Source organism: Lepidochelys olivacea (assembly GCF_965140295.1).
Source record: "Lepidochelys olivacea isolate rLepOli2 genome assembly, chromosome: 13".
NCBI lineage: Eukaryota > Metazoa > Chordata > Testudines > Cheloniidae > Lepidochelys > Lepidochelys olivacea.
The window spans coordinates 20145709-20173413 of record NC_140423.1 but is presented as its reverse complement, the minus strand read 5'-3'; the positions used below and the strand labels follow the sequence as shown (position 1 = coordinate 20173413).

Below are 27705 nucleotides of genomic sequence, written 5' to 3'. Positions count from 1 at the left end.
TATAAGTGAGAGAGCATGGCTGGCACTGGGTGTAAAGAGGGCACACCCCGGGAGTACGGCAGAGTGGGACGTGAGAGAAGAAAGAAGGAGAAACTGAAAAGGGGAATAAAGCCCACCCCAGGGAAAGGGTGGGAGGGTGAGACTGAAAGAAAAAACATGGAGGAAAGGAAAGGAGTGAAAGAAAAACTGTAGGAGGGGGTTGAATTAATGCTGTTCTGTTGATTAGAGAGAGGCTAATATCCAGAATACTGTGTAGGGCGATTCATACCCACCCACTACGTTCTGGCCAACAAGGGAAAGGAAATCTTGCACCGTTATCTCCCCAAGCTCATCTCCTGCTCCCATTACGCCTTCTTCTCAGCCTCTGCTGCTCCTGATTTCCAGCTACCCGGCTCTCACCAATGTGGGACGGTCCACCTGGGTTTCATGAAAGGTGCCCCCAATGTATTTTCCCACTGAAATCCTTAAATCCAACCCTGGCCTCAGGAAGTCCTGAAACAGCACAAGCCTCAGGCTTGAGCTGTGAACAGTGGGGAGGGAGGGAGAAACGGAGGCAGCGGCGGGGGGAAGGGGGGGGGGAGACCGGCACAGTTATAGAGGTTAATCATCCAGACCCATCAGCAACACAATTTGGATAGTGGGGGTGCTGAGAGCTATCGACCCAAACTGTAAACCCCCTATAGATGGAAATCACTTCAAGCCAGGAGGTGCGGCAGCACCCCTTGTTCCAGCACCTATGCCCAAGGGTTAACAGGAAGGGGGGGGTGAGACCCCATCCTTTGCTGAAACCAGAGCGCACTCTCCCTCTCCCCTTCCCCTGTAGTGCATGGGGAAGCAGCTGCCCCACCGCTCCCCCTCCCTGTGGGCTGGTCCCCAAACGCTCGCCCTTCTTGTGTCGAGTGGCTTTAGCCCCCAGCCCCTACTGCAGGCCCTCGAGGATCTCCGGCAGTCCCCAGCGCTCCCTGCTCCACGGCACCAGGCACGGCGGGGCTGCGCTGGCCCAGCGTGGAGCAGGGGCTGGCTTTGCCCATCCGCTCCGCCTGGCAGGACGCAGTGGCAGGGCCCGGGCGCTGCCCAGGGGAGCGCTCCAGGGGCAGGTGTGCGGGGAGGAGCCGTGCTCGGGCGCAGCCCTGGGGGGACTAGCAGCCCGACCCCCTTTCGCGCAGGCAGCGGCCCCGCCCCTGCGCTCCGTCGGCTTTGATTGGAGCTGCTGCCTTCCCGGGATGACTTCATGGCAGCCCCCGCCCAGGCGCGCCGCTGAATGAAGGACTGGGGCGTCGGGAGCAGGCGAGGGGAGCGCAGCCCGCCAGGGGACACATCTGGCCAGCCGCGCCCGCCGGGGAAGGGCGAGCCATAGGAAGGCGGCGAGCAGACGCTGAGCAGCCGCCGCCAGTGTCTCCTTCCAGCCTCTCGCCGCCTTTCCCAAGGACCGCCGCCGCCGCCTCCATCGCTGCCTCCTGCTCCGGCTAACCGCTGCCTGCGGTCCGCCAGCGCCAGCCGCCTCGGAGCCTGCATCGCGCCCAGGGGCACCGGCCGGGGCAGCCGCCTCGGAGCCTGCATCGCGCCCAGGGGCACCGGCCGGGGCAGCCGCCTCGGAGCCTGCATCGCGCCCAGGGGCACCGGCCGGGGCAGCCGCCTCGGAGCCTGCATCGCGCCCCGGGGCCCCGGCGGCAGGTGCCTGCCCATCGCTCTCCGCCCGTCCCCGGAGCAGCGAGCAGCGCCCTCCTCCCAGATCCCACGGGGAGTCCAGCAGCCTCCCGCGGGTGGGGCTGAGCCCCTCCGCCTCCCACCTGCCCGCCGCCGCCGCAGCCCCCGTCTCGCCTCCCGGGGCCCCCGCAGTAGCCAAGACGCCGCGGGCCGTGCTCCGAGTGAAGAATGGGGCGTCGAAGCTGCCCAAGCCGCAGGCGGCGGCCGAGGCCCCCGGCAGCGCCCCCGGCCCGGGGCTCTTCATGGAGCGCTCGCAGAGCCGCCTCAGCCTGTCCGCCTCCTTCGAGGCCCTGGCCATCTACTTCCCCTGCATGAACAGCTTCGACGAGGAGGACGCGGGTAAGGGGGCCGGCCGTGGGGCGGGGAGCCCGGGGCGCTGGAAGGGTGTCTGTGGGGCAGGCGGGGGGTGTAATGCGTATGGGGGAGAGCTGGCCCGAGGGGTGGGGACCATGCCTGGGGCAGAGGGGACCATCCCCGGGGAGAGAGGTACCGGAGATTCTGCATGGGGGCAGAGGGACCCTAGGGGCATCAGTGGAGGGCAGGGAAGAGAGAGGGCCAGTGCCTCCGAGGCCAGAGGGGCTGTGAATGGAGAGCGGGGGAGGCAGCTAACACATGAATGAGGGTGGCTGGGTGAGGTAGTCAGTGAATGAATTAATGGAGGAGGGCCCGATAGACTTGGCAGAAATAGTGAGGCAGCTCAGGACATTGGGGGGGGGGGGGAGGGTTCTAGCATGTTGTGTGTGGGGGGGGGTGTATAGAGAGATATAAATGTCTCCCACCAACCCTCCAGCTAAGCACTGACGCTACAAAGGAGCGAGTGCAGCTGGTGGCTGTGACTCTGCCGGCCATGGAGGTGGAAGGGCTTGAAGATTTGCTGGTTTTTAGCGGGAGAATGTGGGATTGTGATGTGTTGGCTCTAGCCCTGCCTGGCTCAGTTGAGGGGTTGGGGTGTGACAGAGACCCATCCACTGATTGACTTCCCTAAGCCATCCACTAATGGCTGCCCAGCACCTTTTGTGTATAGTGAGACATGGGGTCAGGAACCTGCATTAGGGTGAGGAGATTAAAAAGAGAGATTTTTTTGTAGAAGGAAATGCTCTCACTCTCTCAAATTAATGTCTTCACAAAGGAATGGTGCAAATCTTAATCCTTCTCTTATGCTCAGCTGCCTTCCAGAGAGGATGGTGGATGACTGTACTTTAAACAAAAAAGGCATTTTCTGCTGTACGTTGTGTCCAAGCTCCAAGTACTTTTCAATGTGAACAATGAACTCTTCAGACTAAATACACTAAACTGGTAATATTTAAATGGCTCTTTTAGAATTTAGGCAGGGATTTATCCAGATTTGCAAATATAGTCCCTACTCCGTAGTGTAAATCAGACAAGACAGAATGCTTCAGGAGAAAGGGTAATTAACAGGGAGACACATGAAGGTGAGAGAAATTCAAGAGGTAGGATTGAACAGGAGAGAAAGATCCTTGAGAGCATTCCAGGCATATGGGATGGCATGGTAGAAGACACAAATCTGAGTGGGAAAAGGATGTATTAAAATGAGATTATATAGAGAGTGGGATATAAGCATGCTCTTCATTCCTGTCAATTTATTGTGAAAATGTGTAATGATTTGCACTTTAAGCATAAACTCACTTTCCTGTAATATATTTTAATCCTTTTTTTGTGTAACAAATGCAGAGATTGTTACTTAAGAGGTACATGCGTGTTTTAATACCTGCCATCTTGGCTGCATCTCTCAAATACCTGTCTTGTAAATTTATCCCAAGAAATGCAGCTGCCCGCAAGAATAGATAGGTACATGTGCAAGTGAGATGTCACACACACAAAATTATTGTTTTTAGAAGAATCAAAGTAAAAAATAAATATATAAAAGTCAGAAGTGATTAACTTCTATCAGCATGCAAGCAAGTGTAGATAGAGGACAGGAAGGAGGTTTTAGCATCCTCCAACTGAATATATTTTAATATGTTTAAAATCCTGCATAGAAGAAGAAGAAGAGGTGTGAGATCTCAACAAGTGGTTTATTTGCTCTTCATATTCAATTTGCTTGTGATAACTGGAGGACCAGGCAAGGCAATAACAGGAGCTTTGAGAAGTCTCTGATCTTGCTTCAGAAATTATTTCTGGTGAGACACTTTGGAGTTCAAGAACCTGACACAGTGACGTGAACAGATATTTCCTCACTGAAGGGCTGACTATGTTGGGTCTGAGAAGACTGATACATTAAGTGAACACTTCTTCCTATTCCAACATCTAAAGATATATGGTTGTAGTCAGAATTTTATTTACTTGATCTCTCTCATTCCTGAACAATCACTCATGAATGTTAATATTCGAGCCTATAAAAAGATATGCCTTTGAATTAATGAAATCTACAGTTCTGGCCTCATCCTTCAAGCACTTATTACTGGAGCACTGCTTACTACCCTGAGTTAGACCCATTAATCTTAATATAACTACTCAAGGTAGGAGGCATTATGGTTGGTAATAAGTATTTGCAATATTGTCCCTTACTTTGGAAATATGAATTTGTATTCATATTTTTATGAACACTGCTGCTATTTCTACTGCTGGTTTCAGAAAGAAAAAAGTGACATTTTGGACTGTTGCCTCTTTCACAAAAAAATGCAAATAAGCATAAATAACAATTTTTGTTGGACAAAACATATTTTGTGGAAATTAGAGAAATCATAAATAATCACATTGTGACAAACATGAGACTATAACATTTAGATTTAAGCAAGCTTCTGAAATTCACAAGATTCTGACCAGATCTAATTGCATTATGAATTCTGATTTTAAAAAAAGATCTGATACACAGCACAGGATAACGGATACTGCATTTGGCAAAATATCATCTGTAGAAGATAGCAATAGAAAAGAAGAGATTAATCTGTAGCTCACGAAAGCTTATGCTCAGATAAATTGGTTAGTCTCTAAGGTGCCACAAGTACTCCTTTTCTTTTTGCTAAATAGCACTACTGAACCTAAGGGTACCTGCATTTCTACCTTCAACTGATTGGATAGAGTTAACACTGGCCTGGAAAAGGGGCCAGATTTTGAACTTGGTATGTAATAACCTTTGAAAATGCTTTTAATTGCAGAAGATCTCCCCTCCGGTCTTGGGCCTCATTTTTCTTCACTGTCCATGGTCTTGGCATCAGCTGAATTGTTTTCACATCTCTTGTGTCTGCCAATATGCCAATAATACCTAGTCTGCACACCTCTGATGTTTCAGAGCTTCCGCTGACTTCTCAGTGGTAAAATGGGTACAGAAAGAGCCGCAGTCCATACTAGTCTATGCAAGAGCAGAGGGGTCAGGGTCCACAAGATGCAGATAGACGTGCAGAACTTCTAGTAAGTAAACTGATTTCTCAACTGAACAGTCCCTGATCTACATCCTATGACAGGGAGATTGACTGACCTGCAAATGTGCCCTTCTGCATGCAGGACCTGTTACAGGTTTCATGGGTCTGACAAGATGGGAAGTAGGAAGTGGTGCTGAAATTTGCATTACTAAACGGCATCAATAGCTGAGGAGTATCCAGACTGATCCAGAGAAGGGTGTCCTAAATGAGCAACAGGGTCTGCTCACCATTAAGACACAGCAGTGCTGTAACATGGAGAAATTACTGTCTACAGTAAAAAGAAAAGGAGGACTTGTGGCACCTTAGAGACTAACCAATTTATTTGAGCATGAGCTTTCGTGAGCTACGTCCAATACATCTGATGAAGTGAGCTGTAGCTCACGAAAGCTCATGCTCAAATAAATTGGTTAGTCTCTAAGGTGCCACAAGTACTCCTTTTCTTTTTGCGAATACAGACTAACACGGCTGTTACTCTGAAACCTGTCTACAGTAAATAGCATAAGAACTATGGGTTACCAACACTTTTAAACTTAATAAATGTAACTTTCCTGTGCTTTCTATTGGTCAAGTCTAGCAGGCCTCATTCAGTCAAAATTTCCATCCATGTCAGTGGGGACAAGAACTTCAAAACAGGGGTCTTTATTATTATATCATTATTATAATTTATAGAAGTGTCTGTCCTAGTTCTGATCATTGTACAGTTATAAAGCAATAGACAAAAAGGAGCTAAATAGAAGAAATTAAAGTGAATCTTGAATTTTCACATTTGTGCATGGATATAAATATGAATGCATTTGCTCACCTCTGCCACAATCCTGCACCTGCTTGGAATGCCTTTGAAGCTAGTGGAGTTCATTGTGGTAACAGCAGTCTAAGACACACACAAGCAGTAATTTGCAGGATTGGGGCTTTAGTTTGTATTTACCTTGACTGCAAACACAATCATGGTCCCTGCACATGCAAATTAAGTGCATAAGCATGGGTGCATTTTTGTGTGCTCAACTTTGAAAATGTGAGCCTTAATCCAGAGCATACTTTTATTAGTATCAAGATAGAAATCTTAACTGTGCCACAACATGACAGTACATTTTTCCTGGGATTGGCTGAAATCAAACATTCTATATCTTTGTATCCAAGTAGTAATCTGTTGCAAGAGCCTGGCTTGCCAAATGGTGAACTATCGCAAGTGAACGTGAGTTAAAAATAAAACTTGCTGAGGGTAGAATAAAGTACCCAAATTAACTTTGTGACCAAGAGACAAAATGGTTGCCACTGTCAAAATGTCAAACTGTCTCCCCAAATGTTGGTAAATTCCATCCTCATTTACACAGATGCCCGCTCAGGAAGCAGTAGAGTTACCCATTTCTTGATGACAACCACGTCCAAGCAACTATGGTGCTGCTGCTTGTACACAATGTCACGGAGTGACAGCCATTATTCTATTACCAGCATGTGCTTTGAAGAGAAGCTAAATAAAATGTTAATTTAATGGAGCTGTAAAAACAGAGTTAAGACATATTGGACTAGAGTAACATGATTGCTGTGGGCTTGTGGAGAGGTTTGTAACGTCTTTGTCTGGGTTGGATCGGCTGAATTTCTCTGTACTGTTAAGCATTAAAATATGTATAAAATTATGAAATAAAAAGTGCCTCTGTGTGTTCTAAAGTTCCCACTGATATTTTCAATTCCAGTGCTGTGCTGCAATTGAATACAAACAGTTTTATAGAAGATGCTAATTGTTCGTTAATATAAGTGAATTCCATAATGTGAAGTTCATTTTTGAGTTCATATGGCTGGTTTGACTTCCCTTAGATTGCCTTGGAAAGTTTTGGAGGACCCTATAAGCTTCCTCTTACAGGGTAATTGGTTGGTGCTCTGTTATGCAAGTGCCCCGTGTTTATGGTAATAGTATGTAGGAGGTAGCAAGAACATCTGTGCGCTGCATGACCAGAATGGTAATTTTTAAATCCTAAATGTGTTCTCAATACATGTCAGACTGAAGTCGTTATTGTCTCTTGATTGTAGTACAGTGACATGCAAAGCCGATTGTTAACTAGGGGCTCAGTTATGCCTATGGGGCAGTAGCCTGCACTGGGGATAATCCAGAGGTGCACTGCCCCAGATACGAGGAATTCTGACTCAAGTAAACTGAATTCCTCATGCAGCTCCCCAGTGTGCATAGACCATGCCTACAGCATACTCCCCTCTATAGGCCTAGCCAGTTCTGGATGAAATTTTAGAAAACTTTTTTTGGTCAAAAAATGCAGATTCAGAAATGTGTTGATTTTGCTCAGTTGTTTGGGTTTTTAGAAGGAAAAAAATCCTAAAAAATTCTGAAAAATCTAAACATTTCATTTCAACATTTTCAAAACAAAATGTTTATTTTTCAGTTTGAAATTACTTTGTTTTGAAATTTCCTTTAATTTTATTTGTAAACATTTCAATAATGTCTAAAAAATGCTCAAAATCCAAATATAACCTTTCATTTGACCCAAAACAATTTTTTCTTCAATTTTTTTCCATTTGCCAGAAATTTGAAATTTGTGATTTTTTTTTATCTAATCCAAAATAATTTTTTCAACTTTTGAAAAATGCCAACAACCTGAAAAATCTGTATTTGAGGATATCAGGGAATGCTCAGTGCTCCAACTGTTTGCCAAACTTCTTTTGAAAATCTCATGTGGATTTCCTTTATAGCAGCATAGCTACATTTGAGACCATCTGAACCTATTAGTGAGTTTTAAAGAGACTGGTACAGAAGATGAAGAATGCTGATTATACACTATCTTTTGAACCCCAAAGCATGGGGAACAGAAACCCTTCCCTCCATGATGTCTCTTTGTGTGGTCGTTTGCTGTCAGTTTACTATAAGTAGGAGAGCCTGTCCCTGAAAATCTTTCTGACTAAGAGCAACTGTTTCTCCGCCACTTCTAATTCATGGAAAATTAATTCTAGTGCAACATTTATTAAGTCAAAAGCACAGTTCTCCTAGCTAAAATATCCTTTACTCTGTCAGGTTTCTACTCGTCCATGAGGACGAGTTGTGAAATGCTGTAACTACTTTACTTCAGCATTGCTGTGTGACAGAATGTATGCATCTGCTTTGTGTAGAGAGGAATTAAACTTTAATTGGGCCAGTTGTTTTGAGAAATAATTTATTTGTACAATTTTTTTTTGAGATTGTGTGTTATCCTGCCCATATTTCTGAGTGCTGTGGGCTAGGTTAGAAATGTGCACGTTTTCATTTAGAAACCTGTGAGTTGCTAACATGTTTCAGCACTGCAGTTTGACATGGCATTTGGTGGGTTTACACAGGGCTCTGATCACTGCAATCTTGTCTTCCACAGATATGTCTTGCAGACCATACAGGGCACTTTGAAGTGCCATTGGCACGCTTAAATAAGGATGTTGTCTTCTCCTCAGAACTATTTATATGGCTTCTGATGTTGGATTTATCTGATAAAGACCAATAAAACAGCCCCGATACAAACCCCGGCCAAGCAACGTTTATCAAATAAACACTGGAAAACCACCAAAAATTACTTGTATCTAAGGGCTTATCTACGGTGGAGCAGTAATGTGGACTACCAGGGTGTGATTCACACTAATGTGTTCTTTGATTGGTCCGTCCATGTAATGTTTATAATAGACTGTAACTATTTAGAAGACATTGAATGTACATCTACCAAAGTGATATTCCTACAGAGTTCTGTTTTGTCTTCTGAATGAAGGGGTGAAATCTAAAGTGTATAATCTGTGAACAGATATCAAGACAAAAGAGATTAGAGCAGCAATTGATGGCTAATTAGGTACATAATTGCCTGAACAAATTAGGCACAGAACTGCGCACGCATTTTGAGCATCTAGCTGGCATAGTAATTGGGCAGCACACTTTATTTATTTGGATTTGTAAAATGATAAAAAGCACCCATATAAAGACCCTGGAAGCTCTGTTATTGCATAACACACACAAATAATACAAACCTCAGTAGCCCTACCCCTCAAACAAAATCCAGCCACAATCAAATCAGTCAAATCACAATGGCAGTCAATACCTCATTTCATCTCAGCCTCACTACTCTGTTATGCCATTTTACCCAAACTCCGAAAGAACTCAGCTGGCTTTGCAGAATGCTAGTTGCCTATACAATGCTCTGAGTGATCAGCACCTTCAAGATTATAACAGGTTGAGAAAGATTTCACATTTTTCCCCCTGTACTGTAATTGAAAATGTAATTGACCTACAGGAATGCACGTTCATAGCTATGTTGCCTTAATAAAGTATGGAGAAATACTACTTTAAACACGAAGGCTTGTGTTGCCTTTAAGTGTGGGGTAACGCAGAGACGGTGTAGAGTAGTTACCAATTGTTCACTGTCAAACTGGCAGGACATGTCAAGTGCGGTCCCACAGGGGTCTGTCTTGGTCTGGTACTATTAAATATTTTCATTAATGACTTGGATGATGGAGTAGAGAGTGTGCTTATAAAATGTGCAGATGACACCAAGCTGGATGGGCTTGTAAGCACTTTAGAGGCCAGGATTAGAATTTAAATTGATATTGATAAATTACAGAATTGGTCTGAAATCAACAAGATGGAATTCAGTGAAGACAAGTGCAAAGCGCTACTTTTAGGAAGGAAAAATCAAATGCACAAATGCAAAATGGGGAAGAACTAAATAGGCAGCTTTACTGCAGAGAGGGATCTGGGAATTATAGTGGATCACATTGAAAATGAGTCAACAGTGTGATGCTGTTGTGAAAAAGGCAAATGTCATTCTGGGATGCATTAACAGGAGTGTCACACATAAGAAATGGGAGATAATTATTGTGCTCTACTCGGCACTGGTGAGGTCTCACCTGGAGTATTGTGTCCAGTTTTGGACAGCACACTTTAAGAAAGATGTGGAGAAACTGAAGAGACTCTAAAGAAGAGCAATAAAAATTAAAAGGAGTTTAGAAAACATGACCTATGAGGAAAGGTTGAAAAATTTGGCGTGTTTAGTCTAGAGAAGAGAAGTCTGAGGGGGGATATAACAGTCAAATATGTAAAAGATTGTTCTAAAGATGGTGATCAAGTATTCTTCCATGTGGATGAGGTTAACACATGTAGTAATTGGAGTAGTTTGCAGCAAGGGAGTTATAGGTTTCAGATTAAAAGTTTGTTCCTAATTACAAGGATAGTTAAGCAGAGGAACAGGTTGCCCAGCGGGATTGTGGAATCCCCTTCACTGGGAATTTTTAAAGAACAGGTTAGACAAAACATCTGTCAGGGATGGGCTAGATATACTTAATCCTGCCATGGAGCGGTGGTCTGGAATCAATGACCTTTCGAAGGCCCTTCCAGACCTGCATTTCTATGATTCTGTAAACGTATGTAATAGAAAACCTCTTCTAATGTGCCTTGTTATCAGGGCCTCATGAATTCTGCTTTACTTCATGGATGGTTTCAGCAGCCAAAAGAAGAGAATTCCATGGCAGGGGCATTGCACACCATCAGCACCCACAGCTTAACTGCAGCATGCTTGAAAACCACTCACATTCTGTGAACTGGAACTAAACTGCAGTTGATGTGTCAATAACAGAAGTGTATGTAGAAAGCAGTATTAGGGTGGAGGCTTCCCAAAGAACCTGCCAAAAGGGTGCTCAGCCAGTCATTTTAGGGCCTGTGTTATGCATGTCCTTTCCATAGTGTCATAGCTGCAGTTATAATTTCAATAGACTTGTTAGACCAGGGGTGGCCAACCAGTGGCTCCGGAGCCACCTGCGGCTCTTCAGAAGTTAATAGGCGGCTCCTTGTCTAGGCACCGACTCTGGGACTGGAGCTACAGGAGCCAGCTTTCCAATGTGCCGGGGCGTGCTCACGGCTCAACCCCCGGCTCTGCCACAGGCCCTGCCCCCTGCTCCACCCCTTCCCGCCCCCCTTCCCCCAGAGCCTCCTGCACGCCACAAAATGGCTGATCAGGAGGTGCAGGGAGGGGGAGGTGCTGATTGGGGGGGCTGCTGGTGGGTGGGAGGCACTGGGAGCTGGGGTGGGGCAGCGGGGAAGCTGATGTGGGGGTTGCTGGCGTATTACTCTGGCTCTTTGGCAATGTACATTGGTAAATTCTGGCTCCTTCTCAGGCTCAGGCTGGACATCCCTGGGTTAGACCCGTGTCCACTGTGCTTGCCACAACAGTGTAAAAACAGACATAATCATAACTCTGTCTATGTACAGCTACTGGACCAGTGTGGGCATAGATTTTCTGTCTTCCTTAGGGCTAATTGTGGCATAGCAGCCTTTTTCATCTCTTGTCGGCAGTTACTAAGCCATTCTGTTTAGTTCCTTCCTACGACTCAGCCCTCTGATAAGCCTCACTGCTTGTAGGGTCACCAAAAAGTTCAAATGAAAACACTGAGTTTTAGTGGCCATGTAGCGGGCCTTGGGCAGTAGTCCTTTTCCCCTTTAGCTCTGAACCGTAGCTCACTCCTCCTGTGAAGGGTGTAGAATAACGCAGGCCCACCCTTCTCCTCTGGGTTCTAGTCCAGGGCCCTTTTGATAAGCAGTGAGGATCTGTTTCTTATGTTCCAAATTCTGGTTCCCTGGGCTGATTCCTCCCTTTGCCTCTTGGCAGGAGTCTGTCATGGAGGAGTGTTCTCCAGTCCTCTCTCCCTGGAATTTCGTCTTTCCTTGCAGGTTTTCCCAGCCTGTTGCAGAGGAGCTTTTTCAGGGCAGCTGGCCTCACTGAGAGCTGCCTGGAACCCCTTCACCCCTGCTGTATCTGCCCTCTCCCTTCGAGGCCAGTCCCAAATTATACACTCCTGTCTGCGGCTTTCCTCTCTGTTCTCCCCTTTTGGCCTTGCAGTCCTTCCTCTAGTTATTGGAATCACCTGGTCTGCTTGTCCCCAGCTAGGTCTGCCTGTCCCCACCTTGTCCCCACCTGGTCTGCTTGTCCCCAGCTAGGCACTATTCAGGTGCCACACAATGGATTTACTGCCTTTCAGGTTCCTATTAGCCCTTTATTTCTGGGCTTATGCTTCATCCCGGGCCCCCTATTCAGGGTTTCTTCTCTTTGTTGATACACACACAATATTAAAATCTTGAACCAGATTTTCATATGGACTCTTTTTTGCGTATTTGTGTTTTGATAGGATCGTTAGGGAAATAAGACAGGAGAAAGACTTTTTGCTTTTTTAAAATGAGATTGATTTCTGGCTGTTGTGAACAGCTCATTGCTGAGTAGTAGGCTTATTATAGACAAAGTAGAGTAGCTCAGCCAATCGCTTATGTCTTGGTCATTTACATGCTACAGTCCCATTGGTTGAAACCCTCTGTTAACTGATGTAAAATATGATAGACCTCCAGTCTTGCATGTGGTTTGGAGTTATCCGTGGTTTGGGCTGTGTTTTTAAGGCAAGAGAATGACCTTGTATTAGTTTTCTCTCTGTAAAATATTCCTGGAGAAAAGGCACAGATAGCTAGTCAAACTCAACCCTATATTACACCCTCCCACCCCCAGGGTTTATCCTGACTTGTTACATTGAGATAAAAACTCTAGAGTGCATAGTCTCTCCTAGAATTTCACAAGAAGACAGCTGATTCAAATTTGCTCCCTCACTGTGAAAACACACCTTTTTCTTCAGTGAAAACATAGCCTTGTTTTCAGACAATAGGAATTTTGCCATATTTATTTTAAATGTTGAATAGCATGAGCTTGTAGGGAGAAAATTAGAAAGGTTAAGGCAGAAAATGAGTTATACCAAGGAAGGGACATAAAAGGCAATAGGAAGAGGTTCTTTAAGTACATTAGGAGCAAGAGAAAGATGAAGGAAAGTATAGGTCCTCTGCTTACCCAGGAAGGAGAGCTAATAACTGATGACATCAAGAAGGCTGAGGTGTTTAATGCCTATTTTGCTTTAGTTTTCATTAAAAAGGTTAATGGTGATCAGATACTCAATACAAATCTTAACAAGGGGGAAGAAACACAGGTCAGAATAGGGATAGAACAGGTTAAAGAATATTTAGATAACTTAGATGTATTCAAGTTGGCAGGACCTGATAAAATTCATCCTAAGGTAACTTGAGGAACTAGTTGAAATCGTCTCTGGACTATTTGTGATGATCTTTGAGAACTCAGGGAGGACGGGTGAGGTCCCAGAGGACTGGAGAAGGGTAAATAATACCCATCTTCAAAATGGAAGGGGGGAGGGGAAAGGAGGACCCAGGGAATTATAGACCAGTCAGCCTAATTTCACTACCTGGAAAGATACTGGTAAACAATCAATTTGTAAGAACCTGGAGGATAACTGAGTTATAAGGAATAGCTAGCATGGATGTGTCAAGACCAAATCATGCCAAACCAACCTAACTTCCTTCTTTGACAGGGTTACAGACCTACTGGAAGCGGGGAAGCAGTAGACGTGATATATCTTGATATTTAGTAAGGCTTTTGACACTCCCACATGACATTGTCATAAGAAAACTAGGGATATGTGATCTAGATTAAATTACTGTAAAGTGGCTGAAAGACCATACTCAAAGAGGAGCTCTCAATAGTTCTCTGTCAAACTAGGAGGATGTATCTAGTGGGATCCCACAGGTGTCAGTCCTGGGTCCAGTACTAGTCAATATTTTTATTAATGACTTGGATAAAGGAGTTGAAAGTATGCTTATACAATTTGCAGGTGATACCAAGCAGGGGAGGGATTGAAAGCACTTTGGAGGACAGGATTGGAATTTAAGATGTCTGTGACAAATTGGAGAATTGATGTGAAATTAACAAGATGAAATTCAGTAATGACAAGTGCAAATTATTACACATAGGGAGGCAAAATCGAATTCACATCTACAAGATGGGGAATAACTGGCTAGGTGTAGTACTGATGAAAAGGATCTGGGGGTTATAGTAGATCGCAAGGTGAATGAGTCAACAACGTGTTGCAGTTGCAAAAAAGGCTAATATAATTCCTAGTATTAACAGGAGTGTTGTATGTAAAACATAGGAGGTAATTGTCATGCTCTACTCCGCACTGGTAAGGCCTTCGCTGGAGTACTGTATCCAATTCTGGGCATCACACTTTAGGAAAGATGTGAACAAACTGGAGAGAGTCCAGGGTAAAGCAAGAAAACAATAGAAGGTTTAGAAAACTTGACGTATGAGGAAAGGTTAAAAAAACTGGGCATGTTTAGTCTTGAGAAAGAAGACTGGGACCTGATAACAGTCTTTAATTATGTTAAAGGCTGTTAAAAAGAGAATGATGATCAATTGTTGTCTGTGTCTGCTGGAGGTAGGACAAGTAGTACCCATCTTAATCTGCAGTAAGGGAGATTTAAGATTAGATATTGGGAACAACTTTCTAACTATAAAGGGTCGTTAAATTCTGGAGTAGGCTTTGAAAGTGTTGTGGAATCCCCATCATTGGAGGTTTTTGAGAACAGATTGTACAAACACCTGTGAGCGGTGGTCTAGGTTTTAGTCCTCTCTCAGTCCAGGGAGCTGGACTAGATGACCTCTTGAGGTCCCTTCCAGCCCTACATTTCTGTGATTTTATTATCCTGTAGCCCTTTCTCATGTGAAGAATCTTATCAAAGCCAATGGGACTATCCATTTGAAGTAGCAGGCTTTGAGTTAGGTACAGTAATTCAAATAAATTGAGGAAGTGTGTTTCAAATGCTGCTCTGGAAGCCAGGAAAAATAATGTAGAAAGTAGATAAACAATCCGATGTTCAGTCTTGCAGATAATGGATACTGTATCATTGTGAGATTTATGGGACTGTTTCTGTTAAAAAAGCTTCCTCATGCACTTTAGAAAAGATCGCTGCCAGATTGGTTAAATTCCAACATCCAGACAGTTTGAATTGGCTGTCGGCTGCAGTGATAACTGTGGTGAACTCTATCAGCCAGCCACTTTGTGAGCTCTGTAGATGGCCATGTGATTGCTGCTTGTAAAACAGACCCTGTCAAAACACTACACAGTATGAGAACATTTCCATGGTACCTGTTCTTATGCTGTGGGATCAGCACAAGCTACCATGGCTATACTTTCTTCCTCCATGTGGGACCTTAAAAAATTATGTGGTAATCCTATGGTATTTTTTAGTAAGGGTAGGTTGATGATAGTTGAGACTGAGTTCAAAAGAGAAGCCCCTTCTGGATTTACAGGTGACCTTACTAAGGCAGGCTTTCCTGTTATAGACACAGTGATTATCACTTTGTATTGAGAAGAGCTGTTTCTCTTTTATCCTGTACTTTAAAATGACCCTGTGTCTGTGGTCAGGCAGCTAGGAAGGACATCTGCTGTGTACCTGGGTGGCTTAGACATTTGGATTCCTAGCGCACACTTATTTGATGTGCAGCTCCAAGATCACTCAGTGTATGAAAACATTCAAGTCATGTTTCAGATCTAACTCTTTTAGTCTTGAGAATGCTTTGTAGAGGGTTAGCCACTGATTTCCATATGCAGCCTCACAGGGTCTGATCTCTATGGCTATTACTGTGTGAGATCTCTCAGCTGCATCTGACACTGTTGATCATCAGGCTTTTTTTTAGACAGGAGCCTGAGGTCTTGGGGTAGAATTTTGCACACAGCTCTCCTGGTTTCATTCATTTCTTAATCAGTGTTTTATCTTGACTATAAATAATTCAAACCAGTTGCTACTTTTGCTTACAAAAAAGTCCCTCTAGGATTCTCTGCATCCTCCTCTGTATTTATGCATTTCCTCCAGGTCTTATTTTCCATTCTTACAGTCTGTTTTTTTCATTTATGCAGGAGATACACATTTATTGGGTTTTTACTCCTGACTCTTGGAAGACAGTTCTCTGTATTGCTGATTGTACTGGTAAGCTACAATCCTGGATGGTGCACAGTCGCTTGTTAAGTGTATACCATAGATAAGCAAGGTGTTTCTTGTGTGGCCCCTCTTGTTACAATCTACAGCCATTCACACAATGACACCTGCCACTTCTGTTTGCAATCTTGGTACCATGATGACTGGCACTCTAGGTACAATAGGTAGATCTCATCTCAAAGGGGCAGACTGTGTGTACTCCATATGAGCAGGAATAAAAAAAGGGATATCTGTGCATGCACAGATGTTCATCTAATTTGCATGTGCAATTAGCCAGTTATTCATCTCACTGGGCATCCATATTTGCATACACAATTACCACAACAGCTCGTGCAGATTAGGTACGTCGATATGCAAAATAAGTGTGGGAGTGCACATCTCTTTGCATGTGCAATTGCACATCCAGGGTCTGATTCTCATTTACACGGTGGCCCCACTACACAGCTGTGGCCTTGTGCGGTAAGAATTATGCTCATGCAGTTTTAACATCTGGTCTCAAGTGTTTTACTTGAAAGCAGGAATGATGCAAAGAATTAAATAGAAGGTTGAAGAAAGCACAGCTTGGAAAAGAGGGAAAAAGAGGGAAAAGAGTTCAGTTGAGTTTCTGATTAGACCTGTTCTTCTGGGCTCACTTCTGCGCTATTGCAGACCCTCCATTCTTTGCTTTGCAGACTTTCAGGACACCAAGTTGGCTTCTTAGAAGCTTGGTTTTTAATCTGTTTCCGCTGAATTCTCATCTGCTGCCTAGTAACAGGCAAAGGCCACCTTTGTGACCCAAGTACCCTCCATCTGCAACACTGCTGGTCCAGAGGCTTTTGTTTCTCCCCCCGCTCAAACCAACCAAATGCAGCTTTTAGTATGGTGTGGTGTCAGCCCTGTTCTTTGGGCTCTCAAGCAGCTGGCTAAAGTCTGCCTGACTTACACCTCATGGACCACTGAATTCAAGAGGGTCAGTCAAGACAGACAGACATGGGAATAATTTTGTTATGAATAGTTTGCCTGGTGTTATTCCCAGGACATTTTAGCTGGTGAATTTGGCTTTCTTTGTGTTCACATTCTGTTCACTATAGCTGTCTGCTGAAAAGAGACAGCAGATTTTTAGGACAGATTGACAGGGAAAAGCAGGAAGCCTGCTACTTCTACCCATAATTTTAATTCCCTAAAATGTGTAAAATTGTCTATTCCCTAAATAGGTGTCCACTACAGGCTTGGGTTTTTCCATGACCATTCGTACCAACAGGAGTTAGCGCAAATTAATATTTGGGAAAAGCGATTTCAAAAGAGGTGAAATTGTGAAGAACTGAAATTCAGCATCTAATTTGCCAAAATATTCATAAATGATTTTCCCTTCTGTTTGCTTAGCTCTGGTCGGGAGCAGACCCTAATTTGCAGCTCATTTAACCCAAATGTAGTCCATGTAGCTGTAGCCACGTACAATCCGAACAGGATTTAATCTTTGGTATTCTGTAAAATGATGTAAGGAAATTGAGCTTGTCAGCTATAGTGCTAACCAGTTATGCAGAGGAAGGTTATCACAGTCTTTCACGTGAGGTTGTGAGGATGCACCTTTTGCTGTGAAATAGGTGCCAAGAAAAAAGATTGAAATCCCTACACACCTTACATGACTCAATTTCATAATAAATATATTGACCCACTTTCTTCAACTTTCCTAGTCTTTAAATATAAGGAAAATCACAGCCAAGAGCAAACATTTTAAATCTTATTGATCTAAGTGGTCATAAATAGTTTTTGTCTAGATTTCTGAGTACTTATTACCTCAGTCCTGCAGGTGTTCAGCCCATTAGTGTTGCCAAAAAACCCCAAAAAACTAGGACAGAGTTGGATTATATTTAACACAGTTCTATTTCAGCCTGACAACTAGCTATGGAACACCTACAAGCTTGTAACTGTGATTCACTCGGAAACTGACTTGACTGATGTTACAGCATATTAATAGCTCCATAATTGTAACTACATTTAGCAACAAGTTTTACTAACAGCTACAAACAAACACCGATCATCTGAAAGCCCAAAAGTATTAGGTGTACACAAATGCAAAATATGCCAGGAAAGGAACTTCTTGGGCAGCCAGATTTTATTTTTACAGCAGATTCTTTCAGTGTATCTTACTGATATTGAAAGGAGTTAGGCTGACAGCTTTGGGGACAAAATGTATTTGACATTTGGAATGAGTAATTAATGAGGGGATGCTTCACTTTCACATGAAAGCAAGTAGCCCAGGGGTTCAGTGTAGGTATGTCCAGGAGCAATCAGAAACCATTTGTGAAATGAGTGAATCAAGCCTTAATGCCACCAGTATTTTTTTTAATTGGACAATTTGGAATCCGCGTGTGTTGAACTGGAGGGGGGAGGAGAGGGAATGGTGATACTCTTCCAAGCTCTGCCCACTTGAGATGCATGGTCTCAAAATATGACCATGTGTGCGTTTCTGAGCTCCACTGGGCTCTTCGAGCTTCATTCCCCCTTGGTGGGGCTTGACTGTGCCCAGGGGCTTGGGATGCTGAGTTCTTTCATGACTGAAGTGTGGGGGGGGGAAGTGGTGGCATCTTCCAAACGCCACCGAAGTGAGAGGTCGCTCAGAGTAAGTTGTGCCGAGCAGTGCCCCTTCCTCTCCTTTCTTACATCATTACAAAATAATTAGCAATATTGATATTTAAATTTAAACACATGGGGGTCTCTCCCCTTGCTGAGATGAAGGGGACAAGTTGCACCCCTATAGTCCTACTTTTGGTTCAGTTACACCCATATTTGAGGCTCTTTGCAACCACAACAACGAGAGACTCTTTAAAAAAAAAAAAGAACGAAAAAGAAAAGCGAGATTAGAGAACAAGCTCTTTGAGTGATGCGGTCCCCCATATGACTGCACAGTCAGTACCCGGCCAGGGACTGCAGTTTTACCTCTCGAAAGGTCACGGGAAGCATATGATCTTTTATTGCAGCTTTTGCTGTGCTGGTTACTTCCAAGAGCTGGGCCATTGCTGACCAGGGGAGGCATCCGATGGGAGGCATTCCACGGTATGCATCCGATGAAGTGAGCTGTAGCTCACGAAAGCTCATGCTCAAATAAATTGGTTAGTCTCTAAGGTGCCACAAGTACTCCTTTTCTTAGTCAATCTCTATTTCCCTCAGTTCCTCCTTTTCCCTATTCTCTCTCCATCCTCATTCTCCTGTCTTTGCCCCTCCTCTTGTCTTCCTTTAAAAGGAACAGGAGGACTTGTGGCACCTTAGAGACTAACAGATTTATCTGAGCATAAGGTTTCGTGGGCTACAGCTCACTTCATCCGATGCATAGAATGGAACATATAGTAAGAAGATAAATATATACATGAAACGGTGGAGTAAGAGGCTAATTAATTAAGATGAGCTATTATCAGGAGGAGAAAAAACTTTTGTAGTGATCATCAAGATGGCCCATTTAGACAGTTGACAAGAAGGTGTGAGGATACTTTACACATATTGAATCTATTTCCCCATGTTATGACCCAGCCACTCCCAGTCTCCATTCAAACCCAAGTTAATTGTATCTAGTTTGCATATTAATTCAAGCTCAGCAGTTTCTTGTTGGAGTCTGTTTTTGAAGCTTTTCTGTTGCAAAATTGCCACTTTTAAATCTGTTACTGAGTGGCCAGAGAGGTTGAAGTGTTCTCCTACCGGTTTTTGAATGTTATGATTCCTGATGTCAGATTTGTGTCCATTTATTCTTTTGCATAGAGACTGTCCGGTTTAGCCAATGTACATGACAGAGGGGCATTGCTGGTACATGATGGCATATATCACATTAGTAGATGTGCAGATGAATGAGCCCCTGATGGCATGGCTAATGTGATTAGGTCCTATGATGGTGTCACTTGAATAAATATGTGGACAGAGTTGGCATCGGGCTTTGTTGCAAGGATAGGTTCCTGGGTTAGTGTTTTCGTTGTGTGGTGTGTGGTTGCTGGAGAGTATTTGCTTCAGGTTGGGGAGCTGTCTGTAAGAGAGGACTGGTCTGTCTCCCAAGATCTGTGAGAGTGAGGGATCATTTTTCAGGATAGGTTGTAGATCTTTGATGATGCGCTGGAGAGGTTGGCCAAACTGGACAGTCTCTCCTGCTGATAATAGCTCATCTTAATTAATTTGCCTTTTACTCCACCGTTTCGTGTTCTCTGTATGTATGTATATATTTATCTTCTTACAGTATGTTTCATTCTATGCATCCAATGAAGTGGGCTGTAGCCCACGAAAGCTTATGCTCAAATAAATTGGTTAGTCTCTAAGGTGCCACAAGTACTCTTGTTCTTTTTGCGGATACAGACTAACACAGCTGCTACTCTGAAACTTGTCTTCCTTTGACCATGAATAATTCATTTGTGAGTGTTTAAATTTTTAGGTGCTGTCTGCTTCTATCTCATCCATCTACAGTGCTCATCACCTTTTGTATGACTTTGCTGCTGCTGTTGACCAGGACCTCTTGTGCTGGGCTCATACACATACCTTAGGAGCTGTGATCCTTCTGTAGCTAGTGGGAAGTGCTGATCCAGCATGCACTGATATTGCAGGTTAGGACAAATGACCATCCCTTTTAGAATTGACCAGTCAAAAATGAGTAAAAAATTCTGTGCTAGTTGCAGAGGAATAAACTCTGGGCACACCTTTTCCCTCCTCATCCTTGGTGCTAAGATCTGTAGAAACATGTTCTCCCTGTGGGATGCAACCTCCTCTCCAATGTGTTGCTAACAGGCTATCTAGCTAATTAAATATGACTTTCTTACTGTAATGTCATATGCATTTTGAGTGTTTTAATAGCAGGTGATTCATTGGGCATGTAACAAAGCAAATGATCAAGTCACCTTTTGGCTCAATGTGTGTGTGCTACACAGTGTGTGGCAGTGAAGAAGTGTAATTAGCGAGGCACATAAAATCGGCTTGGAAAAACTATGTGAAAATAAGTAGAAGGATTTGAAAGAGATTAGGAAAGTAAATGACAAAGGTGATTAAATGGTGCATGATTAATAACTGTGGAAATAAAAGGATTGACTAAATATTGTGACTCTCTAATGGCTGCACGATGCAAGAGAAAATATTCTGTGTAAAATACTCCAAAAATGGACCTGGGGATATGCTTGTGCTGATACTTGTATAACATTTGTTTCCTTCTGGATTTCTGGCTACTATCTGGCATAGCAGCAACTGAGTGTCTGATCTGGTTGAATCAGTGACCTAAATTGCATTTTCCATCTTTAACTATTGTGGTCACCATTAAAAGCTCAACTCTTAACAACAGGTACCCCTCTGCCATGCTTGTGATGTCAGTTATTTTCTGTCCTCAGTAAATCAAATAATAGCAGATGTAAGCAGTGTCAGGATGAGCTCCACCCTGACATCTGGTGGTGAGGTGTGGCAAGTTGTGGAAAAGAACTTCAGGGGCCGATCTCATTTGCATAGTCACACCCACCCCACCTAGAATGAGGCCATAGCTGCCCAAATGGTCACTTTGGCTGCTGTGGGATCCCCAGTGTCTCTGTTATTGGGGCAGGAAGAATAAATTGTTATTACCCTGATTATGGGAACTGTGCTTGGCCTTTTGTTATGATGGAGGGACTCACCATCAACTAAGTAGCACTCGCTAGGCAAGGGTCATGGGTTCCAAAACTCAGTGAATGGAGAGAGGCTGGAGACAAGTATTAATACTTGGTGGCATGGGCCCCTTGGTGAAGGCCTTACATGCTGATTGCACTTCCTCCTCTCTCCACTGTGGAATATCAGAGCTAATGTTGATTCCGTTAGGAGTCTGGTTACAGGCTGCTGAGCTCACTTGGGGCTAAGGGTGCACCAGCCCTGAGGCTCCCCTACTACAAGCTGAATTCACCAAAGAGCTGAACTGACTAAGAGCTGAAATCGCTGAGCGTTGTGTTAAGTAGTGGGGGAGCCTGAAGATAATGGTGGAGCAGTTTGAGGGACGGCTGGAGCGCCTTGTGGACAGGCTGGTGGAGCAGTTCATAGGACAGCAGGAGCTACTTGTGGGATGCGGAGTGGAGCAGTTCGTGGGACGGCAGGAGCTGCTTGTGCGCCACAGAGTAGAGCCGAGCAAAGCAGTTCGTGGGGCGGCTGGTGGAGCGGAGGCCTATGGAGCTGTGGGGTGGTCAGCTTCAGATCATGTAAGGTGCCCCTTACCTCTCCCCCCCCCACATCTCCACCCAGGTTGGGAGGTAAAGCTCTGCAGATTAACTTTCGAACTCTGGGGCTGCCCTGACCAGGGACAGAGACTTTTGGGTCATTGGACTTTTGGGACTTTGGGTGATTTGGGGTTGCTGGACTCACCCCATTGATCCAGGCCCTGACACTTGGTGCTGTTTTTTTTTTTATTGTGGGGTAGATATACCCTTAGATGTCACAAAAGTGCATCATAACAGTGTTAAAGGTCTTAAACTGGTAAAAGCCAAGAGAATCAGAGTGAAAATGCCATCTTAAATTTGGTCTGGCTGGACCAAAGGTTTACGGTTGATGTAGCCCCTCAGTTAGGAACCTTGGAGCAAAGCTGTAGGACCAGGGAAGCTTTTGGTGCAACTGAAAGTGAGTTAAGAACATGCTTTCAGCCTTTAATTCCCAGGATGTGCTGCTAATATTGCATGAGGAGTTCCCACTAAAATTCTTGTCGATAGTAAACCCCCTTGTATTGTAGTGTACAGAGGGTGGAGGTGGTACTGGGGGATGTGTTCTTGTTTCTCCACTTAACAGGACACTGTTAGCTTTGGGTAGGTGGGGGGTGGAAATCACATTTTATTCTCTTCTCTTTTTTTTTTTTTTAAACTTACTACTGTGACAAGTTTCCTGTAACAGAGATTAGAGGAAAAAAATGAAATAACATTTTGTTTAGCTTCTCTACTTGGACAGCACTTTGTGTGTGATCAGTTTTCCTGTATTCTGGGTATAGTCAGCCATTTCCCCTTATTTGTTGGGTCTTTCTCTCCATGTTAGAGAAAAAAAATATTTCAAAAATAGGCAAATGTGACTATAAAGCCACACAAGTTGTCATGGGGGGGGGACATTGAGCAGGGAGAGGACAGGTGTAGGACCTTAAACTGCTTCAGTGTCATTCCTTGAAACTGACTAGACTACAATTTGTCTGTGTCCCTTTATACTAAAAGTCTTTTTTGATTCAACCAAGGAGAGAAAGAGAGAGCACCACTGGGCAACAAACTGAGATTAAGGGCCAGATTTTAAAAGGTATTTAAGCACCTAAAAATGCAGAGAGGCACCTAGTGGGATTTTCAAAAGTGCCTACATGTCTAACTCCCATTAAAACCAATAGGAGTTAGGTGCCTAGATGCTCCTTTAGGCACCTAAAAACCTTTAAAAAAATAAATCTGGTCCCAAGTGCATTTCCTAGTAGCATCCAGACTTTGTCTCTGAAAATATGCCAAATATATTATCCATATATCCAAGCATTCATCTTGTGTAACTAGAAATTGAGAGGGTGGGTCAAAGACCATTTCAGAGATTCTGGGTATATCTTCCTTTGGGACATTTTCTTTTAACACACTTGACACCTGGTTCAATCACATGCATTGCAAAAAGGTAAGAAAGCATATTCATCAGAAGTATTTTATGAGCTTGCTTCAGCAAAAATCCTCCATAGTAGGGTTGGTCTAGGAGGATTCACAATAGTTCTGGTTACATTTTACATCAGATTACATTCTGATTACATAGTTTTGATTACATTTATTGATTTGTGCCTTTTTTATTTTGGGATTAGATTTTATTGACTATTGTGTTTGAATTATTGTAGGATGCCCTAGCAGTATGGATAGGTGCTTCATAAACTGAAAATAAATAGAGAGAGAACAGATGAATGCCATTTGAGTCAGGAAACCCACCAGAAACCTTCCTGAAAGATGATAGTGGAATTTTAACAAGTGGTTGCTGAGAGCCCACTCCAGCATCAGTGTCTAATCCTTCTAAATCTCCTGGCTTTTGTGGGTTTGAGACAGTCTGAGATCTGGGGGGTGAATTGTAACTTAGTTGGAACAGTGCAGTAATAATTAACTCTCTTCAAAATGTCTGCAGCAGCTTTCATCTTGTCAGCAAAGTCATTATTAGAGGCTGCATATTAAGGATCTATTAAGGTTCAAAGATAAAACCTTCCATACATTTTGTATCAGCCATGAAACACTTTCTGACTCTGCAGAATGAATGACACTACAAGAAATGGATTCATATTACTCAGTGCTTTATAATATAGAGGGATGTTTGATAAATACAATGGTGTGTGTGTGTTAAGCATAAATGTCCAAAGAAGATTTTATTTAATGCAACTGCTACATGTTTATAATGCCTTCAGAAAATGTTTTAATTAAAATAAAAATGCACTGTTTAGCTCTTGGCAATTGGAATGAAAGGTTCTATTCTCCCCTCAGTGCATGTGCAGAGTTCCCACTGGAGTAAATGGAATTACAGGCCTTGAAGGGTAAAATAAGAGATCTAAGGAGTACACAGTATATAGGAAATATAGGGTTGACTCCTATCCAGGGCTAGCCATATAAACCAGGTTAAAACAGTAGTCACAGATCCGTAAATAGGTAACTGTCATTTATCCAGCAGGCTACAGTCTCGGTAGTTAATCAGCCGTTGGGACCTGAAAAGATCCCCCAGGGCTATCTATTTAGATTCCTTGAATCATGAATATTCTCTCCTCACATAATATCCACCCTGCAAAGCAGTCTTTCAGTGCAATGTCTTATCTGTGTGCAACTTGCTTCCATATTCCAGTGCAAGAACTTTAACCGCTGATTTGGACAGCTGGGCTCTCTAGCAAAGTGAAGACAAGCTGGCTGGGTTCATTTTGTACAGATGGTTAGGAGTGCAGTGTGCCATGATAAGATGGGACTACAATATACAGAATCCAAAGGAGAAGTGCTAACACTTAGGCAGCACAACACCTGAGAATGATCAAGGTGCATTACATGGATAATTACAGGAGCTGAAGTAGCACTGATGTGAACTTACAATATACAGTGAAAACGCACAGTGGGCTAGGATCCTCTGCTGGTATAAATTGGTGTGCTCCATTGACATCAGTGACACTTTACATCAGCTGAGGATCTGGCCCACAACATTTAATGTTTCAATAATAATTGCACTACGTGGTGTCAGTGGGGTGGAGAAGGGACATAGCCTTGTCAAAGTACCTAATGTCATTAAAAGGACATTGTCTGAGAGATATAACTAATGTCATTACTTGTCTTGCTTTAATGAAGAGATCAGAAGTGTGTTCCCTCCTCTTTCGAGTGTTTGCTAGACTGACAATTTACAATGCATCAAGAAAAACCATCCCCAGGCAAATCAGACTCCATGTTCAGTAGCTCCTGGCTTATGTAGTTTAGTTTTGTGTCTGACTAGTAAATTGCTTTTAGTTCAATAATTTATCTCCTGCCAACCATTTTATTGTCATTTTGATTTATTAATGAGTTGACTTGGAAGGCTGTCCTCATGCTATAACACAGTGAAGTAAAACCAAGACTTGTATTAAGCACAGATTGCAAATGTAAACAGGCATGGTTTTAACCACACAGCGTCTCCTAGTATCCAGCATGGGACAAGAAGGCTGGACCTCCTGGGTTCTAAACTAATCTTTGCCATTATATCTTACCTTTCCTCTCTATGTGCAATGAGGTTATATAACACTTTTCATCTTCATAAGGAGATTGTGATGCTTAATTAGATGATGTTTATAAAGCACTATATGAAATTGCCAGGTGGTAATATCCTCCCACTCATTTCTAGAGCTGGATAAATACTGCCAAAAGATATTGTCTACTTCATACAAACAAAACCCTCAGACTTCCTTGCACTCTATTTGTGACCCCTTTTTACATACTACTTGTAAACATTTGTGAGGGGATTTTTTGCAAAAATATTTGGGGAAAGACAAAAAGGGGTTACAAAAGTACGGCTGCAAATTTGTAATCACCTGAGAGTTTGCATCAGAAGAGTTTGTGTAGCTGTCTTGAAAGTTTTTTCTGGGATTCACCCAGTTGGGAAGCAGAAGTGTTATGTGACCAAGGAGCAGGAATATCAGGTTACAGAAAGCAAATTCTCTAAATTCCTTCCTAACTCCAGGCAGTAAGGACCAGATCCACAAAGGTACTTAAATGCCTAACCTGAGACTTAAGCACTTAAGTCTGGGGTTTAAGTGTCTAAGTCCCAATTTTGGCTCCACTGTGATCCACAGAATTCCCACTGAACCCAGTAGGCACCTAAACTTACTTGGCACCTACGTTATCAGAGTAAAAGTTCCCTAAGTACTTACGTTTCTGCTTCTGGGCATGCATCTATCTAGGCATCTGGACACCTATCTCCGACATAAGCCACAGGGAGATTCACAACCCCGGGAAAGATAGACATTCGGCTGCCTAACTGTGTGTGGGGCCTGATCTGATAGGTGTGCTCAGAGGCTGCCTACTGGGTAGGGTCCCATTCAAAATGCAGGAGGAGGTGGTGGAAGCAGTACTTATCTTATAACATTTAGCCCAGTGGTTAGCAAACTCTTTTGGGATGTGGGAGATGTAGGTTCAATTCCCCTCTCTGCCAGAAGGGGATCTCACACCTCCCATCCAAGGTTGGGGAATGTTGCCCTAACCACTGGACTGCAGAGTCACTGTTGCTTTCTGACCCAATGACTGTTTAATTATTTATTCACAGTAGAACAGTGAAGTGGGAAACCCTGTTCAAATCCTTTTTCCCACTCTGCCAGAGAGGGGGGGAATTGAACCCAGGTCTCCCACGTCCCAGGTGAGTGCTCTACCCACTGGGCTAAAAGTTATGAGGTGGGCCCTCTTACCACCGCTGCTGCCGCCTCCTCTCCCTCTGGCTGTTTTGTGTGGCTTGAGGCAGGCCCCTAACTCACTCCTGCATGAAAGTCCTTATCCTACCTCCAGGAGATTGGTTCCCCATTGCTGGTCACTGAACAGAGCGAGGGGCCTCCCTGCTGCCTGGACTTAAATGCCTATCTCTGAGACCGAGTCAGAGCTGCTTAGCACACCCCTTGTCACTGGTATTGCCCATTGGCTAGCATGGGCATTTGTAAAGTGCCTAGTTCTCCCCATACATGAAAGAGGGAGCCTAGGCACCTAACTCAGGTCTTGTGGATCACAGTGGTGGTCCTGTGGTTTTTGTAGGCACCTAAATGTTAGATGCTGTGATGCTCAGTGTTGCCAAGCCTATGTCCCTTTGTGGAGCTCACCCTAAGTGGTGGCTTTGCTCTGAAACAAATATTTTCCATTACGCTATGTTCTGGACCCAGGAATGTTCTTTTATTTGAGTAAGTCCTTCTCTTTGTGAGACTTTTTGGACATGAATCAAAGGTTTGACAAAGCAGATCTTGTGCACATAGGAATCCTTAACGCCAGTTTTCGGCGGGGGGAAGAGTGGCTGTAAGAAGCTTTCCCCACAGTGAGGTCAGGGAGCATTTTCATTGTGCTACTAGCTGCTGATGGCACCTGCTTCCCCCAAGAAGGAGAGGGTAGAAAGCAGGGCCAGTCACCCAATCCTTCCTCCACACCCCATGCATGTACCAGCCAGTAGAGCTGGTCAGGGTGAATGATGCACTTGGCATGGCAGAGCATTTGCTGCAGGTTCTCCCTTGAGTCCCAGGAGGAATTCTGGCTGACTTAGCTAGAAGTCTCTCTGGCGTTCCTGAGCCAACACAGTCTACGTCCCCTCCCAGATCCCCTTCCCACATCCTTCCTCCACGGGATAGTGCTTGAAAAGGCACAATCCTATCTAGCC

The 27705-nt window shown here is 43.8% G+C and overlaps 1 protein-coding gene across 1 annotated transcript in view; it reads left to right on the top strand.

Moving 5' to 3' along the window:
* The first annotated feature begins 1611 nt into the window (after positions 1-1611).
* The window catches only part of RIMS4 (regulating synaptic membrane exocytosis 4), an 81763-nt gene continuing 55669 nt past the window's right edge, over positions 1612-27705 (top strand). The window contains exon 1 of the mRNA XM_084645621.1: positions 1612-2046. Within this exon, the coding sequence (XP_084501747.1) occupies positions 1950-2046 (97 nt within the window). The 5' untranslated portion in view covers positions 1612-1949. The remainder of the gene's footprint in view (positions 2047-27705) is intronic.